Here is a 19,031-nt window from a genome sequence, read left to right as displayed (position 1 = left end):
TGTAAAAAAAAAACACAAAAAAACTCAGGAATCCAGTGTCCGACTGTCACCATATTTTGGGAAAATTGTTTCTGATTGATGAATCAACTGCCAAGGCCTGAATTGCCAATGAAATAGATAACCCGCAATGAATGACAGCTAGAGAAGAAGTTAGCTAATGCTACAGTCAGTTAGACATCTAGCAGATGTGTATGGTTCTTAGTTATGTGTTTGTATGTTCTGTTTGTGTGTTTCCAGCATGACTCCATGTGAAAGGCTACGTTGACATCGACAGATCCGCGAAGATGAGCGGTCGGCTTGTGAACACATTGCAAAGAAATTAGCTAGTTCAACCGAATGGAAACATCTAACCGTCCTGCCACAATTGTCTACTGAACATTAGCCAGTGCTGCAACATGTACATTGTTCCTGTTTTCCTAGCCAACAACCCCATAAGCTTTTCTTCTTAGTGGTCCTTTGCAGCTCTCCAATGTGCTTTAACACCCCATTGTAATTTCCACAGCCATTTTATCTCATTGGGATGAAACATTTTGGACTCAATGCAATAGCTGGATCCAATCGGTGGATGAAACCAAGGTGTCCTGACGGGAGGGCTGGTCGTAAGGTGTCCTGACACAGTGTTGCACGGTGTATCATCAAGTCTGGCTGTATGCCTATCTGTCTGTACACACAGTCTCCAAGGTGGAGGTTGGGGTTGGAGGGGCTAAAGCACTGTGGCATTGTGGCCCTCCATCCGTGGCAGCCTCGGGTCCTGCACCGTCCCCATGGTGACCAGCAGAGGGAGGCTGTCCTCGGCTTTGGCCGTCGTTGAGTGGCTCAGCGACAGCTGGGTCCCCGCCACTCCTCTCTGGAGGGCCACGGGTGGTGGGGTAGGGGGCGGTGGAGGAGGGGGGTTGACAGAGACAGGATTCTGGTGATGGTGGGCTGCCTCTAGGGGTAACCCTTGCTCCTGGTAGCCATAGCCGATGTTCCCGCAGGGGAATCTGCGAAGTCTAAATAGAGGGACCGGGGGTAGGGCGGCCGAATCTAACAGGAGCGGAGAAGGGGTAGGATCAGTGGTACCCAAGGAGGTAGCCTGGGGTGGTGGCGGAGGTGGCAAAAGCGGCCTGCAGAACCCCTGCTGTTCCTGCTGCTGGTGATGTAAGAGCTGCATCTGCTGTTGCTGCTGTGGATGGAAGGGGTATGGTGGCTGGAACTGCTGCTTGTGCTGCTGGAGACTCAGGGCCCCCACCGCCTCAGCCACAGTCCGTCCCTTGTGCTCCTGCCCCTCACCTGGCACCCTCCCACCTCCAACTCCCCCACCTCCACTGCCCACTCTTTCCTGCTTTTGCTGCAGCTGTTGTTGTTGCTGCGGTTGTTGCTGATGCTGCTGCTTCTTCTGCTGTTGCAGCTGGAGGAACCAGGAGCCGTAAGTGGGGTTCCACAGGTTGGTGGGTTTCCCATTGCGACCCTCCTTATCCCCAGGGTGGCCCTGGGTGAAGGCCAGATTGACGTGGCCACCGTCTGGGTTAGGTTGCTGGGTGGAGATGGAGGGAGGTGCCTTGGAGGTGGCTGTGGTCATGGTGAATGTCTGGGGGTGGGGTTGGGGTTGTTGAGCCATCGCCTGGGGCTTGCAGGTTTCGGGGAGCTGGTTGGTAAGGAGCAGGGGTTGTTCAACTCTTCGGTTCTCCTCTGTGGGCTTGGGGGCTGACAGTGGTGGTGCGGGGCCCACACCATCAGGCATCAGAGTGGACACCAGCAGGGGGGAGGCCGTGGGGTCCTCAGGGCGCATGGGTACCCGCTCCTCCTCTTCAGGGAGGGGGCCATATTCCACAGGCAAGGGAACAGTCACCACATCGGGGTCCTGGAGAGGATAGAGGAGCAATGTTACTAGCATTAGACACAAACAATTGTGAACAACAAACTATGATATTAATATCAACAATGTCTGAATTTGTAGAAATTCCCAAAAGGAATACAGATTTTACACGGACAGACAGGTTATGAGCTATGTCACATCTTAAAATAGTCAAACATATTAAAATAATCTCTTGGCAGTTAGACAGTCATAATAATACTTGAGCACATTTCAAGTGCAGAGGTGTTGACTCTCAATTGTCATGCTCCCTACCTGTAAGCAGTAGTCAATCCTTTCCAAGATGGTGGAGAAGTTGGGCCTGTCTTCCGGTTGATGCTGCCAACTCTGTGTCATTATCCGGTACCTGAGAGAGAGGGAGACACACACACACACACACACACACACACACACACACACACACACACACACACACACACACACACACACACACACACACACACACACACACACACACACAAAAATGTTTCTTCTATTTGAACTTCGCACAAGTTGACTAGTCTCTAGACAGACGGTTTACTTCTGGCAATGTATCAATGCTCCAGCTAAAGCGTCTGTACAAAACGTCTGTTGCGGCATCAGTTGGGAAAGAAATTGGAATTGTCACCGGGTACATCATTCCTGCCTGCAATTTAAGCCTCGCCTACCGAAACTTGTGATTTGTCTGGAGAGTTGGCTGTCTGAAGATTCCTTTTGAAATGTACAAGAGAAGCTGACATTCTCCTCAGACCTTGTGACTTTGCTGCCTAGCTCATGATGCTCCAAGGTCTGGGATATCCGAGACCACACGTTGACAAACAGTTAAAAAACATGTTCCCCCATTCACTAATACACTTGACAAACTCGCACAATGACGTCAATAAAGTGTAACATCCCACTAGTTTGAGTGATTACTGTTGGAAAGTCAGTGGAGGTTAAACTGAACCCTGGGGTACCCCACCGAGACATCAACTCAAGCTATTTTTTTTTATTGGCAGGGCTTATTTGCCTCTTGGGTAATATGCTGTGGTAATGTGAGCTAGTCATGATGAAGTTTACTACATGGGGACTGTATCTGCTTTTGTGTGAAAAAATTATCACAGAAGAAAAGAGTGGTGAGCACGTGATAGTTTGAGAAGTAATGGGTGTGTGCGAGTGTGTGTGTAGGCTTGAATCCCTGTGTAAGTCTGCATACTGTGTGTGCATGGGTGAAACTGTATACTGTGTGTGAGGGTGTGTTATGTGTGTAACAGAATAAGTTCCATCCCTGTCTGAGTGTCAGTTCAGAAAGGGGCGGAAGTTGACTGAGCGACAGTTCACTTTTCAATCTTCACTAGCCTGCTAGCTCACATCTGCTGCATGTGTTTGGGTGAAGTGTGATAGTTTTGGTGGTATATTGGACTTACACAGGCCCTGGGCAGTTTTTGGGAGGGTCCATCCTTCCCCCACTGGTGACAAACTCCAACACTTCCTGGTTACTGCGACTGGGATAGGGCATATAGCCCAAAGAGAAGATCTCCCATAGCAGCACCCCAAAGGACCTGAGAGAGTGGGGGAAAGAGGTAGGAGGAAGAAGGAGATGGGGGGAGGGAAATAATCATAAAGGTGACAGGGGTGAAGGAGAGAGGGAGAAAATAGTGAGGCTTTCAAAAGGTGAAAAAGCATATTCTCAATTGGGACAGAGAGGGGGAGGTGAGGTAGACTGGAGCGGTGAAATGAAAGGGGGTGACATTCAAGATAACTAAAGTGTTATTGAGAGTGTGTTTCAATGAAACGTACCATGTGTCCGTTTTGGATGTGAAGATCCCCTCCATGAAGGCTTCCGGAGGCATCCACTTCACAGGCAGCATGGCGCGCCCACCCTTTCTGTAGTAGCTGGCCCTGTGGGGAGACACAGACACACACACAGTTGATTTTGTTAGTGCTTTTGCAGGACTCCATTTACTGCACAACAGGTAGAGAAAGGGATGAAAAGAGATAGGGCAGAGCCAAAGTTCAGTCACACCAGTGTTTCCATAGAAACAGTACAACATCAGATCTAATAATTGGATCCTCCTTTTACACAGCGAGATTGCGCCGTGCTGATCCAATCAGTGGAATTTTACAATAACTGTAACAGAACGAGTGGACGCCCACGAAAGTACTCCTTATCTTCAAGAGAAAGGGGGATATTTAAATTTTATTCACAGACCGAGTTGTTTTAAACTGTCTCACGCACCTGCTGTGAGCTTGTTATCTGATAGGCAGCAGAGTTATCAGTTTCATCTTCACCAGTCCCGAACACGCACTGAGAAGATAAATGTTAACTTGGAACTGCACCTGCTGATTTTACATTGTTTTTGGCTTGCTTCTCTCAAATTCTGGTGGCCATGTCAGATGGTAAACGTGAGTTGCCTTGGGGGTGTGGTTTGATGTGAGTATTTCTTGGGTGTGTCCTTGTAGAATGTTTTGAGGGATTGACGGCCCATGACAAACCTTTTCATTCTCCTGAGGGGGAAGAGGCTCTGTCACACCTCCTTCACAACTGTGCAGGTGTGAGTGGGCCATTTTAAGGCCTTTAAGGTAAGTTTAAGGCCTTTAAGGTTGAGTTGGACACCAAGGAACTTAAAGCTCTCAACCCGCTCCACTGCAGCCCTGTAGTCCACGATGAGCTCCTTGATCATCTTGATGTTGAGGGAGAGGTTGTTGTCCCAGCACCACACTGCCAGGTCACTGACCTCCTCCCTGTAGGCTGTCTCATCATTGCCGGTGATCAGGCCCACCACTGCAGTCAGCAAACTTCATGATTGTGTTGAATCAAATCTAGCTTTATTTATACAGCATATTTCAGACATGGAATGCAACACAATGTGCTTCACAAGAAAAAAATATTTAAAACAATGAAAATAACGAAAAAACTGAATGAAGCTATAATGGTGTGTTTTAAGATCTCTTTTAAAAATGTCCACAGTTTCGCCGACAGGCTATTTCAGAGGCTGGGGGCACAATAACTAATGGCTGCCTCGCCATGCCTCTTGGTCCTAGGCTTTGGGATAGTTAAAAGGCCAGAGCACCTGAGGGACCTACTGGGTACATAACTTAAAAGCATGTCTCACATGTATTAGAGTGTACAATTCTTATATTGGAAGAATTGTATTTAAAAACCAAATTGAAGAATCTTATAATGTAATCTTAAACTCATAGGCAGCCAGTGCAGAGACCTTAAAACCAGTTTAATGTGTGCTGTCCGTCTGGTCTTGGTCAGTACCCTTGCTGCGGCATTCCGTGTGATTTGCAGTTGACCAATGGCTTTCTTAGTTAGACCAGACAGGAGAGCATGACAGTAGTCAAGCCTGCATGTAATAAAAGCATGGATGAGTCTCTCTGTATCAACCTGAGTGGGAAACAGCTGCACCTTGGCAATGTTTCTCAGGTGGTAAAAACCTTCAGAATCTAAAATAACACCTAGGTTTTTAACTTGGTGTTTTATCTTTATAGCCTGTGAATTAAAATGTTCATGGCAGGTGCTTTGGCTCAATAAGTGCCTTGGTCTTGTCTTGATTTAGCTGGAGGAAGTTGAGAGCCATACAAAATCACTATTACGGTCTCATAATTTATCCGTGGAGCAACAATCCTCTGGTGACACAAAAATGTAAAGTTGTGTTTTGTCTGCGTAGCATTGAAAATCAGTGCTGTGCTTCCTGATAATGCTGCCAATGGGTAACGTATAAACTGAACCGTTTCAGGCCGAAAATCTAATCTTGTGGAATGCCACATGTGACATGTATTTTCTCTGAGATATGTTCACAAGGGGTGACAAAAAAAACTCTTGACTGGTTACAAAGGTCCTAAACCAATTTAGAACAGGACCCGAGAGGCCAACCCACCGATCCAGTCTATCCAGAACAACGTCACGGTCAACAGTGTCGAAAGCAGCACTTAAATCCAAGAGTACAAGGACAGAGAGCTGTTTGGCATCTGTGTTGGTTCTATGATCATGTACCACTTTAACTAAGGCAGTCTCTGTGCTGTGGTGGGCCCAAAAAATATAGTTGGCACTTAAAAAAATCAGCTTGAAAACCAATTTCTCCAAAATGTTGATTAAGAATGGAAGGCTGGAGATTGCCCAAACATTGAAGGGATTCTTCAGAAGGGATTTCACCACAGCAGTTTTTAGTGCAGTGAGGAAAGTGCCTGTGAACAGGGAGGGATTAACCAGAGCTTACACTTCTTCAGATATGCAAATAAAAACTGCTTTGAAGAAGGTGTTGTGGATAGGATCGAGAGTGCAGGTATAAGTTGTGATATCACTTTCCTGAGCATGCCTGTGTCAACCAGGGAAAATAACTCCATAGTGCCTTTAAGTGGTAGGCTTAGGGCACATATCATCAAACTTCTCAACAGGTATTGCTTGACTGATACCCAGCCTAATGCTTTAAACTCATCACGTTTAGATGTGGAGAAAAGAGTCGGACCGAGAATTGAACCCTGTGGCACCCCCATAGAGACTGCCAGAGGTACGGACAACAGGCCCTTCGATTTGACACACTGAACTCTATCTGAGAAGTAGTTGGTGAACCAGGCGAGGCAGTCATTAGAGAAAACAAGTCTATTGAGCCTGCCGCTAAGAATGCGATGATTGACAGAGTCGAAAGCCTTGGCCAGGTCGATGAAGACGGCTGCACAGTACCGTCTTTTATCGATGGCGGTTATGATATCTTTTAGGACCTTGAGCGTGGCTGAGGTGCACCCATGATCAGCTCGGAAACCAGATTGCATGGTGGAGAAGGTATGGTGGTATTCGAAAGGGTCGGTGATCTGTTTAAAAAGGCAGGGCAGGATGGATATAGATCTATAACAGTTTGGGTCTAAGGTGTCTCCCCCTTTGAAGAGGGGGATGACTGTGGCAGCATTCCAATCTTTGGGGATCTCAGGCTAGTAATAGGCTAGTAATAGCGGTTGAATAGGCTAGTAATAGGGATTCCTATCCTCAGTGCAGTGGGCAGCTGGGAGGAGGTGCTCTTATTCTCCATGGACTTTACAGTGTCTTTTTGGAATTAGTGCTGCAGAATGCAAATATCTGTTTGAAAAAGCTAGCCTTAGATTTCATAACTGACTGAGTATATTGGTCCCTGACGAGTTAGATTTCACGGGGGCTCGATGCTAATGCAGAACGCCACAGGATGTTTTTGTGCTGGTCAAGGGCAGTCAAGTCTGGGGTGAACCTTGGGCTATGTCTGTTCTTCGTTCTACATTTTTGAATGGGGCATACTTATTTAAGATGGAGAGGAAAGCACTTTCAAAGAACAACCAGGCATCCTCTACTGAGAGGATGAGGTCACTTTCCTTTCAGGATACCCAGGCCAGGTCGGTTAGAAAGGCTTGCTCACTGAAGTGTTTTAGGGAGCGTTTGACAGTGATGAGGAATGGTCGTTTGACCGTGGACCCATGATGCACGCAGGCAATGAGGCAGTGACCGCTGAGATCCTGGTTGAAGACAGCAGATGTGTATTTAGAGGGCAAGTTGGTCAGGAGGATATCTACGAGGGTGCCCATGGTTACGGATTTAGGGTTGTACCTGGTAGGTTTCATGATCATTTGTTGAGATTGAGGGCATCTAGCTTAGATTGTAGGATGGCTGGGTTGTTAAACATGTCCCATTTAGGTTACCTAACAGTACAAACTCTGAAGATAGATGGGTGGTGATCAATTCACATATGGTGTCCAGGGAACATCTGGGGGCTGAAGGGGGTCTATAACAAGTGGCAACGGTAAGACACTTGTTTCTGGAAAGGTGGATTTTTAAAAGTAGAAGCTCAAATGGTTTGGGCACAGACCTGGATAGTATGACAGAACTCTGCAGGCTATCTCAGCAGTAGATTGCAACTCCGTCCCCTTTGGCAGTTCTATCTTGTTAGAAAATGTTGTAGTTAGGGATGGAAATTTCAGGATTTTGGGGTGGCCTTCCTAAGCCAGGGTTCAGACATGGCTAGGACATCCGGATTGGCGGAATGTGTTAAAGCAGTGAATAAAACAAACTTGGGGATGAGACTTCTAATGTTAACATGCATGAAACATATGCTTTTATGGTTACAGAAGTCAGCAAATGAGAGCATCCTGTGTTAAGTTCTACATCACCAGAGGAACAGAGGAGGTAGTAGTATAAGAATACGGCTAAAGGCTAAAAGAACTGGTCGTCTAATGCGTTCAGAACAGAGAGTAAGGGGACAGGTTTCTGGGCACGGAAGTATAGATTCAAGGCATAATGTACAGACAAGGGTCTGTATAGGATGTGAGTACTATGGAGGTAAGCCTAGGCATTGAGTGACGATGAGAGCGTTTTTGTCTCTCGAAGTACCAGTTAAGCCAGGTGAGGTCACCGCATGTGTGGGGGGTGGAACAACAATGTTAGCTAAGGCATATTGAGCGGAGCTGGAGGCTCTACAGTGAAATAAGACAATAATTACTAACCAAAACAGCAATATACAAGGCATATAGACATTAGGGAGAGGCATGTGTAGCCGACTAAACATAGAGTCAAGTGAGTAGTTAGGTGAGCTGGAGGCATGGAGATTCAGACAGCTTGCTGGCCGGGGCTAACAGATAGGCCACAGGGGAACATCGCAACGGGGCGGCAGGGTAGCCTAGTGGTTAGAGCGTTGGGCTAGTAACCGGAAGGTTGCAAGTTCAAACCCCCGAGCTGACAAGGTACAAATCTGTTGTTCTGCCCCTGAACAGGCTGTTAACCCACTGTTCCTAGGCTGTCATTGAAAATAAGAATTTGTTCTTAACTGACTTGCCTGGGAAAATAAAAAATTAAAGCAACAGGGGAGCCTGTGGAAACCACCTTGGACAGTTACGTTGGCAGACCAGTCGTGATGGATCGGCGGGGCTCTGTGTCGGCAGCAGGCCAATTGGCAAAAGAGGTATTGAAGCCCAGGGATCATCTGATGGATTTCTTTGGCTAGACGGGGGATGGGCTGATGGATTTATCAGGCAATCAATGGTTGAGAAGAGCTCTCTAATTATTCTGATTATTAGTGATCAAGTTACAGAAATTTGCCTGTCTGGCATTTCAAATTGCCTTGTTATATATTCCAAGTGTCTCTCTCAGAATATCATAACGGACCTGCAACTTTGACTCTGCCTTTCTCCATTTTCTCTTTAATTGATTTGTTTCATCACTCATGTAAGGGGCTCTCCGTATGGATGCTGCCTTTTTCAAATTTTCTGGAACTATGGCATCAATGGTTGCCCTTAACTTGCTATTAAAGTTATCAATGAAATCATCACAAGAGGAAGGCAGAATAGGGGATGGAGTACTGTTCATACACTCAATATCTGTATCAACTTCAGATGTAAGGCAGTGTTTCTTAATAATGTGGTTATGGGTGTCCCAGTAGAAAGCCCCATGGTAATAACCAGGTCCAGAGTATGGCCACAGTTATGGGTGGGCACAGTAGAAAGCCCCCTGGTAATAACCAGGTCCAGAGTATGGCCACGGTTATGGGTGGGCCCAGTAGAAAGCCCCATGGTACTAACCAGGTCCAGATTATGGCCACGGTTATGGGTGGGCCCAGTTGAAAGCCCCATGGTAATAACCAGGTCCAGAGTATGGCCACGGTTATGGGTGGGCCCAGTAGAAAGCCCCTTGGTAATAACCAGGTCCAGAGTATGGCCACGGTTATGGGTGGGCCCAGTAGAAAGCCCCATTGTAATAACCAGGTCCAGAGTATGGCCATGGTTATGGGTGGGCCCAGTAATATGTTAGATAAAGTCTATAGAGCTCAAAAGATTCAGAAATTCAAAGGCCTTGGAGTCAGTCTCTGTCACCCAACACAATGATTTTATCATAGTTCTCAAGAAACATAGACAATAGTTCAGAGAATTCAGTAAAGAAAGTGGGGTAGGGCAATGGTGGCCTATACAGACCAAAAGTCGCCAAATGAAATGGCCTGACACCCGAGAGCAATAGTAAAAATAGAGGCTTTCCTCCCACCTTTTTCAATAGGATATGAAAAGTTGTAGTCCAGGTGGAGGCTTCAATAAGAGTGGCACTACATCCTGAACACAGCCATGTTTCAGTGAGAAATATGCAAACAACTTTGAGCTCGGTAATGAGGTCATTCATGAGAATGGTTTAACTAGTGATTGCTCTAACATTTAAAAGTCACATATTAAATGAGTGTGGGCCACTCTGCCTGTGGGGCGTCTGCCTAGAGGTAACCAATAAAATACGAACCAAATTATTAACGTTACAACCACGCTTTCTGACAGTCTCCAATCTACCAGAATGGTAGGAGTTCACAGTTTTATAAATTCAGGCGGAGTTAAAGGAACATCAATTAGGTTACTCACAATAACCGTAGTGCCATTTCTATAGGAGTTGATATGGTATCCAAGTCCTCTGTGTCACGTTCTGACCTTAGTTCCTTTATTTATGTCTTTGTGTTAGTTTGGTCAGGGCGTGAGTTGGGGTGGGTAGTCTATGTTATTTTTTCTGTGTTGTGTTTTTGTGTTTGGCCTGGTATGGTTCTCAATCGGAGGCAGGTGTCGTTCGTTGTCTCTGATTGAGAATCATACTTAGGTAGCCTGTTTTCCCCATTTTAGTTGTGGGTGATATTTTCTGCTTAGTGTGTCTGCACTAGACAGAACTGTTTCGGTTTCATTTTTGGTTCTCTTGTTGTTTTTTGTCATTAAGTGTTCCGTTCTATTAAATATCATGAACTCTTACCAAGCTGCGTATTGGTCCGATCTTTCCTACTCCTCCTCAGAAGAGGAGGAGAATCGTTACACTCAGTTGGTTATTCTGACAGGGAGAACTGGAGCACGACCAGACCCTGTCTGTCAGTCTCTAAAGCGGTTTGAGATGTTGCTGGAAATAACACTGTAACCCCATGTGGGTGCTGGTTGCTCCCACAAAAATAAACATTCCCGTCGTTGCAAAGCTTTTTCAGGTACTTGTTTAGGGCAAAGTGTCGTCTGAAATGTACCGAACCCCTTTGGTAGCACGGGAGGGAGCCAGAGATAATTATTCTCTTCCCTGTGCTAGCGAGGGTCTTTAAAAACATTTTGCAGTCCTCCCTAAGTTCCTCAGATCGCCTAAAACTAAGGCCGCGTGAGTGACGATGGTGTCAATATTGGAGAGAGTTGATGTCATGGACACAGGTTCCTGGGTGACAGTGGTCCACAGACCGTAGGCAGGCCAAACTCTCTCACCATTGAGCTGCCCACAATGATTGTGGTACTGATGGAATGGGGAAACAACCTTCTGAACTGTGGTGGCGTGGAGGAGGATGCCACTGGGCGGTCGCTGGCTGTTGGTATACACCCAGGATCTGTGCTGACTCCAGGGGCTGGTAGGTCCATCTCAAGTGGGGCAAAGTTGTTTGATAGCTGATCGGATCTTCTCAGATAGATGGGTGGCCACACTACCTCTCCAATCTCCTACGCCTTATGAATATCCAGTCTTCCATGGGCTAAAGAATTGAGCTTAACATCTGTCCGTTGGATTGAGATCAACGCCGGCCATCTCATCGGCAGCTTTGCTATAGCATTTAAAACTGAGATTCTGTTTTCCTGGGTTACAGCAAGGTCAGTGTACTTAGAAAGCAAATTTCCTTTACTCACAGACGTGCTAACAGCCGAAGGATTCGTTCTGTAAAATGCTTGATGGTAGTGCATTTAGGGCAGACAAATTGCTGTCCATTTTCCAGTTCCCCCTTATCTTCATGTGATTGTCTGGAAATCATCTAACACCTGAAGTATTTGTGCTCAGCCATGGATAAAAACACTGGTGGGCTTGAACTGCTAGCGTTAGCCTGCTCCATTTTAAGCTAACTGTTACTTAACTTGAAACTCCCCATCCCGGATCCGGGTTTGTGACTAAAGCCTCAGGCTCATTAGCAACGTTAACGATTTCTGAAAATCGCAAATAAAATGAAAATAATGCGTCTCTCAGCTTAGCCTTTTCTTAACAACACTGTCATCTCAGATTTTCAAAATATGCTTTTGAACCATAGAAATTGACTAATTTGTGTAAGAGTATGCAAAGCTAGCATAGCATTTTGAGTAGCATTTAGCACGCAACATTTTCACAAAAACCAGATAACCAAATAAATAAAATCATTTACCTTTGAAGAGCTTCTGATGTTTTCAATGAGGAGACTCTCAGTTACATACCAAATGCGCAGTTTTTCCTGAAAGCGTCTGTGTGTAGGAGAAATCGTTCCGTTTTCTACATTGCGTCTGGCTAAAACGAACCGAAAATTCAGTCACCTACAACGTAAAACTTTTTCCGGATTAACTACATAATATCGACCGAAACAAACGTTGTTTGGAATCAATCCTCAAGGTGTTTTTTCACATATCTCTTCATTGATATGCAGTTTGTGGAAGCTTGCTTTCCTCTCTGTATCCCATGGAAAAATACTGGCAGGTGACTTTTAGACAATTTCGGCGCAGGACACCGGGCGGACACCTGGTAAATGTGGTCTCTTATGGTCAATCTTCCAATGATATGCCTACAAATACGTCACAATGCTGCAGACACCTTGGGGAAACGACAGAAAGGGCAGGCTCATTCCTCTCGCATTCACAGCCATATAAGGAGACAATGGAAAACAGAGCCTCAAAAATCCTGCTCATTTCCTGGATGCCATCTCATCTTGGTTTTGCCTGAAGCTCACGTTCTAGGGCACGCACAGAGAATATCTTGGTAGTTCTGGACACGTCAGAGTGTTTTCTTTCGAAAGCTATCAATTATATGCATAGTCGAGCATCTTTTTGTGACAAAATATCTTGTTTAAAACGGGAACGTTTTTCATCCAAAAATGAAATAGCGCCCCCATAGATGTAAGAGGTTAACAGGAATCCAAAACACAACCTTGTGGTCTCAGTCGTAAAGACTAACCGCATTGCGGAATCAGTAGCAATACAACTTCAGCTATGAATAAAAACGATTTAGCGAAACCGATTTCATAAAAACAACAAAACGAGTGTAGACAGTACACTGTTGCACTCTCTGATGACTTCTGTTGTGTGATGACGTGGCTCTTCAAAGTGGAGTCCAATAGACACTGAATTAGATTCTCCCCAGAAACACGTGGCCACTCAGTACAGGAGCACACGCCACTGTGGAAAACACCCCTGTGGGGCCCCCGTGTTGACGGTCAGCGTGGCAGAGGTGATGTTGCCTACCCTCACCACCTGGGGTCAGCCCGTCAGGAAAACCAGGATCCAGTTGTAGAGGGGGGTGTTCAGTCCCAGGGTCTTAAGCTTGGTGACGAGCTTGGATGGGAGAATGGTGTTGAAGGCAAATGTATAGTGAGATGAATGGATGATGGAGGAAGCTTTGAATAGGTCAGTAACCTACATATTAAGATGGTTTCTCCCTCCCCATTTTAACTGATACCATTCAATTCAATAATATAAAATACAATACAAGTAAAAGTTGTCGAACAGAAAAACAAGGTCCATGATTGTTTGAGAAATAACGACGTGATCTTGTATGGAAGTTAATTCTACGCTTTACAGATATAGACGGATTGGATTAGATTCAGGCCGGTGACGCAGTTACACTATGCATGTTTTGCCATGGCCCTGGGTTGGTTTGAGTTTGTTGCTGATAGTTAATACAATGTTGTAGTCAGACATGAGTAAGCTAGTACCCCAATTGCTGCATCAAATTTGTGTATTTGTGTACTAGACATGGGTTGCACCTTGGAGGCTAATGTGACTGTTTAGTCTAAAGTACACACATGTAGAGTTGCATGGAAATATGATAACATTGCTAAAGTAGTAAAAATAATTAGTAGGAAACAACTTTTACTTTAGAGAGCTGCCAATATTGTCATAACTGTTACGAGCAAAGTTCATCAGATAGCTAGCAATGCTAACTAGCTCAATTACGGGAGTACTCTCAATCTTAGTTAGTGTGCTAAAGTTATAACGTAAACTCACTTACTGTTGTCGCCTTGGTCTGTACAATTGACCTTATTTTAGCGCCCCAAAAATGTAATACTTCCAGATCAACTGTAATGTCAATACCATTGTAAAGCACAATTTCTCCCATTTCAAACAAATTCAATGACATGAGCTCCACGCTGCCCAATTCTGCATATTTCAACAAGGCAATGAGCTCCGTCGGGTCGTTTTAAAAATGGCGGGTGGGGAAGCGAAACTAATGCGTGATAGTGCGAAGGACAGTTGTCGTGTGGGAAAACTGCTTTTTTTCACTCGATATGTCCAACTTATCACCTGATCGCCTCTAAAATGTAAATAAACACTATAAAGAGTTTATATAATGTGTCCTTACATACCTATTTGAAGGTTTGTGTCGAATTTGAATTGGGTTCTTAGGGCAGTGCAAAAGTGATCTTCAGAAGTAAACAGTGGCTTTGAGAGTCATGATCGCATGCAGTGATGGCGCAAAAAATGACTAGGTATCCCTTACCCCCGTCACTGTCCATTTCTTGTTTTTAAACGATGAGAGTAGTGCTACACCTGGTGGTGAGAGATTGTAAGACAGAAATAGTAGCTTTATGCGTGATGCACGTTACGACATGACACGTCATGATGTAACGGCGGCTCCATTTTTCCCAACTTTTCTCCAATACAATAGAGCCCTTACCATGTCGATCAACGCGTGAATAGAAATATAGTTCACACCCCAGATTTTGAAGTCAACACAGTCGCTACAGTCCCATTAATTGTCTTTGCAGCCTCGTTTGAATGTCGCGGTTGCGCACATTTTACGGAATGGGGTGAGTTTACGCTACTGCATTTAATGTAAATCTGTCAACATCACAATCATGACAAAAGGTTTTCCTACTAATTATTTGCCTTCTTTTGAAATGTATCGTGACAAATCCGTTTTGTATTCAGGTAGGCTAAAGTTAGCCAGCTAGTTATTTAGGTTAGCTAGCTAGCTAACATCTCCTATATAGCGATGATAGTGATAATGGTTATCAAATATACATAATCAGATATATACTCACCACCTCTAGGGACCAACGAACTCCAACCACCTATTGTGCATAATATCGTCCTTCAGCAGGGCATGCAAACCAGTTGGCTGTGCATCCTGCTGGAAGCATGCATTGTATCGTCAATCCGTATAGGGCCTTTCAGTATAAAACATCTGTGATCCTTTGAAAGCGAAATAATAATTTACTTATTACGCACTGAGGTACCAAACTCTGTTTAAGACCAGACTAACCTTGTGACCAAAATTATCCTATTTATACTTTGTAGTCAATTTTGACACTAAAATAAATGTTTCATATTAATCATATTGATGCCACAGAGGCCATTTTCAAAGGGATAAGTTGGTTTTTAGGTTCAGCCACAGACTCCCATCACTCTTCACTCTCCCCTGCGATTCGCCTCGTAAAAATTCTACCTGATGGACTGTGCGACGGGAGTTGTTAAAAAACTGGCAAGCGTGGGAGGCCTGTTGACAGAAAGAAGCATGTTTTGATGTTTATATAGTATATGAGTATATCTGTGGTGCTTTGGTGGAAGTGTTATGTAAGGCAACTTGGATTTATAGTATTTTGTGATACGGTGAGTCAGTGGCGATTTCAGCTGTCCCATGATCCTTGTACAGACAGAGTTGACATTTGTTGTCATAATCCTGACAAAGGGGTAATTCAACAAAGGGTAAACCCCATACCAGCCAGACATACAGTCAATTTTAGGACACAAATGTTGCACCATTTATGCTTAATATAAAAAAGACATGTATAATTCATAAAGCTATCCATCTCTTTGAGGCTTTTTAATCAGGCCTGTCACATCGATGTGCATGTGTCTGTCTGTACGTGTTGGTGTGTGTGTGTGTGAGTAAATGAGAATAAAAGTGGAAGGAAATGATGGAGGAAGAGAGAAAAAAGAGTATACTGTAGGCTATATGGAGGAAAAAGGAAAAAAGGTATGTCCTAATCCAGTTTTCTTTTCACCTCATTTAACACCTGATTTACTTAACAAAAGGTGCATCCATGAATGACATGACATGGCTCAAGTGGGGTGTGGGCCTTTACTCTAGTGTTCTTTAGAGTTCTCTAGCTTGGAAAGACAGTACCGTGCAGTACCGAAGAGCCCTTACTGCTGCTCGATCATCCTATTTTTCTAACTTAATTGAGGAAAATAAGAACAACCCGAAATTCCTTTTTGATACTGTCGCAAAGCTAACTAAAAAGCAGCATTCCCCAAGAGAGGATGACTTTCACTTTAGCAGTGATAAATTCATAAACTTCTTTGAGGAAAAAATTATGATTATTAGAAAGCAAATTACAGACTCTTTAAATATGCGCATTCCTTCAAAGCTCAGTTGTCCTGAGTCTGCACAACTCTGCCTGGACCTAGGATCAAGAGAGACGCTCAAGTGTTTTAGTACTATATCTCTTGACACAATGATGAAAATAATCATGGCCTCTAAAACTTCAAGCTGCATACTGGACCCTATTCCAACTAAACTACTGAAAGAGCTGCTTCCTGTGTTTGCCCCTCCTATGTTGAACATAATAAACGGCTCTCTATCCACCGGATGTGTACCAAACTCACTAAAAGTGGCAGTAATAAAGCCTCTCTTGAAAAAGCCAAACCTTGACCCAGAAAATATAAAACACTATCGGCCTATATCGAATCTTCCATTCCTCTCAAAAATCTTAGAAAAGGCTGTTGCGCAGCAACTCACTGCCTTCCTGAAGACAAACAATGTATACGAAATGCTTCAGTCTGGTTTTAGACCCCATCATAGCACTGAGACGGCACTTGTGAAGGTGGTAAATGACATTTTAATGGCATCGGACCGAGGCTCTGCATCTGTCCTCGTGCTCCTAGACCTTAGTGCTGCTTTTGATACCATTGATCACCACATTCTTTTGGAGAGATTGGAAACCCAAATTGGTCTACATGGACAAGTTCTGGTCTGGTTTAGATCTTATCTGTCGGAAAGATATCAGTTTGTCTCTGTGAATGGTTTGTCCTCTGACAAATCCACTTTAAATTTCGGTGTTCCTCAAGGTTCCGTTTTAGGACCACTATTGTTTTCACTATATATTTTACCTCTTGGGGATGTTATTCGAAAACATAATGTTAACTTTCACTGCTATGCGGATGACACACAGCTGTACATTTCAATGAAACATGGTGAAGCCCCAAAATTGCCCTTGCTAGAAGCATGTGTTTCAGACATAAGGAAGTGGATGGCTGCAAACTTTCTACTTTTAAACTCGAACAAAACAGAGATGCTTGTTCTAGGTCCCAAGAAACAAAGAGATCTTCTGTTGAATCTGACAATTAATCTTAATGGTTGTACAGTCGTCTCAAATAAAACTGTGAAGGACCTCGGCGTTACTCTGGACCCTGATCTCTCTTTTGAAGAACATATCAAGACCATTTCAAGGACAGCTTTTTTCCATCTATGTAACATTGCAAAAAATCAGAAACTTTCTGTGCAAAAATGATGCAGAAAAATTAATCCATGCTTTTGTCACTTCTAGGTTAGACTACTGCAATGCTCTACTTTCCGGCTACCCGGATAAAGCACTAAATAAACTTCAGTTAGTGCTAAATATGGCTGCTAGAATCCTGACTAGAACCAAAAAATGTGATCATATTACTCCAGTGCTAGCCTCCCTACACTGGCTTCTTGTCAAAGCAAGGGCTGATTTCAAGGTTTTACTGCTAACCTACAAAGCATTACATGGGCTTGCTCCTACCTATCTCTCTGATTTGGTCCTGCCGTACATACCTACACGTACGCTACGGTCACAAGACGCAGGCCTCCTAATTGTCCCTAGAATTTCTAAGCAAACAGATGGAGGCAGGGCTTTCTCCTATAGAGCTCCATTTTTATGGAACGGTCTGCCTACCCATGTCAGAGACGCAAACTCGGTCTCAACCTTTAAGTCTTTACTGAAGACTCATCTCTTCAGTGGGTCATATGATTGAGTGTAGTCTGGTCCCAGGAGTGGGAAGGTGAACGGAAAGGCTCTGGAGCAACAAACCACCCTTGCTGTCTCTGCCTAGCCGGTTCCCCTCTTTCCACTGGGATTCTCTGCCTCTAACCCTATTACAGGAGCTGAGTCACTGGCTTACTGGGGCTCTCTCATGCCGTCCCTGGAAGGGGTGCGTCACCTGAGTGGGTTGATTCACTGATGTGGTCATCCTGTCTGGGTTGGCATCCCCCCTTGGGTTGTGCCATGGCGGAGATCTTTGCAGGGCTATACTCAGCTTTGTCTCAGAATGGTAAGTTGGTGGTTGAAGATGACTTCGTCAACCATTTTGAAAAGAAGGTCGACGACATCCGATCCTCGTTTGCTAAGTCAAACGACACCGCTGGCTCTGCTCACACTGCCCTACCCTGTGCTCTGACCTCTTTCTCCCCTCTCTCTCCAGATGAAATCTCGCTTCTTGTGACGGCCGGCCGCCCAACAACCTGCCCTCTTGACCCTATCCCCTCCTCTCTTCTCCAGACCATTTCCAGAGACCTTCTCCCTTACCTCACCTCGCTCATCAACTCATCCCTGACCGCTGGCTACGTCCCTTCCGTCTTCAAGAGAGCGAGAGTTGCACCCCTTCTGAAAAAACCTACACTCGATCCCTCCGATGTCAACAACTACAGACCAGTATCCCTTCTTTCTTTTCTCTCCAAAACTCTTGAACGTGCCGTCCTTGGCCAGCTCTCCCGCTATCTCTCTCAGAATGACCTTCTTGATCCAAATCAGTCAGGTTTCAAGACTAGTCATTCAACTGAGACTGCTCTTCTCTGTATCACGGAGGCGCTCCGCACTGCTAAAGCTAACTCTCTCTCCTCTGCTCTCATCCTTCTAGACCTATCGGCTGCCTTCGATACTGTGAACCATCAGATCCTCCTCTCCACCCTCTCCGAGTTGGGCATCTCCGGCGCGGCCCACGCTTGGATTGCGTCCTACCTGACAGGTCGCTCCTACCAGGTGGCGTGGCGAGAATCTGTCTCCTCGCCACGCGCTCTCACCACTGGTGTCCCCCAGGGCTCTGTTCTAGGCCCTCTCCTATTCTCGCTATACACCAAGTCACTTGGCTCTGTCATAACCTCACATGGTCTCTCCTATCATTGCTATGCAGACGACACACAATTAATCTTCTCCTTTCCCCCTTCTGATGACCAGGTGGCGAATCGCATCTCTGCATGTCTGGCAGACATATCAGTGTGGATGACGGATCACCACCT

The 19,031-nt window shown here is 45.0% G+C and overlaps 1 protein-coding gene across 1 annotated transcript in view; it reads right to left on the bottom strand.

Annotated features, from left to right (window-relative positions):
- Positions 1–703: 703 nt before the first annotated feature.
- LOC135506266 (ALK tyrosine kinase receptor-like) overlaps positions 704–19,031 on the bottom strand; it is a 769,161-nt gene continuing 750,833 nt past the window's right edge. The window contains 4 exon segments of the mRNA XM_064925805.1: positions 704–1,843; positions 2,111–2,201; positions 3,241–3,375; positions 3,614–3,715. Of these exon segments, the coding sequence (XP_064781877.1) occupies positions 704–1,843; positions 2,111–2,201; positions 3,241–3,375; positions 3,614–3,715 (1,468 nt within the window).

Source organism: Oncorhynchus masou, chromosome 2, assembly GCF_036934945.1.
Source record: "Oncorhynchus masou masou isolate Uvic2021 chromosome 2, UVic_Omas_1.1, whole genome shotgun sequence".
In the NCBI taxonomy this organism is placed as follows: domain Eukaryota; kingdom Metazoa; phylum Chordata; class Actinopteri; order Salmoniformes; family Salmonidae; genus Oncorhynchus; species Oncorhynchus masou.
The sequence above is the reverse complement of the archived record's forward strand: the minus strand, read 5'-3'. Positions and strand labels throughout refer to the sequence as shown.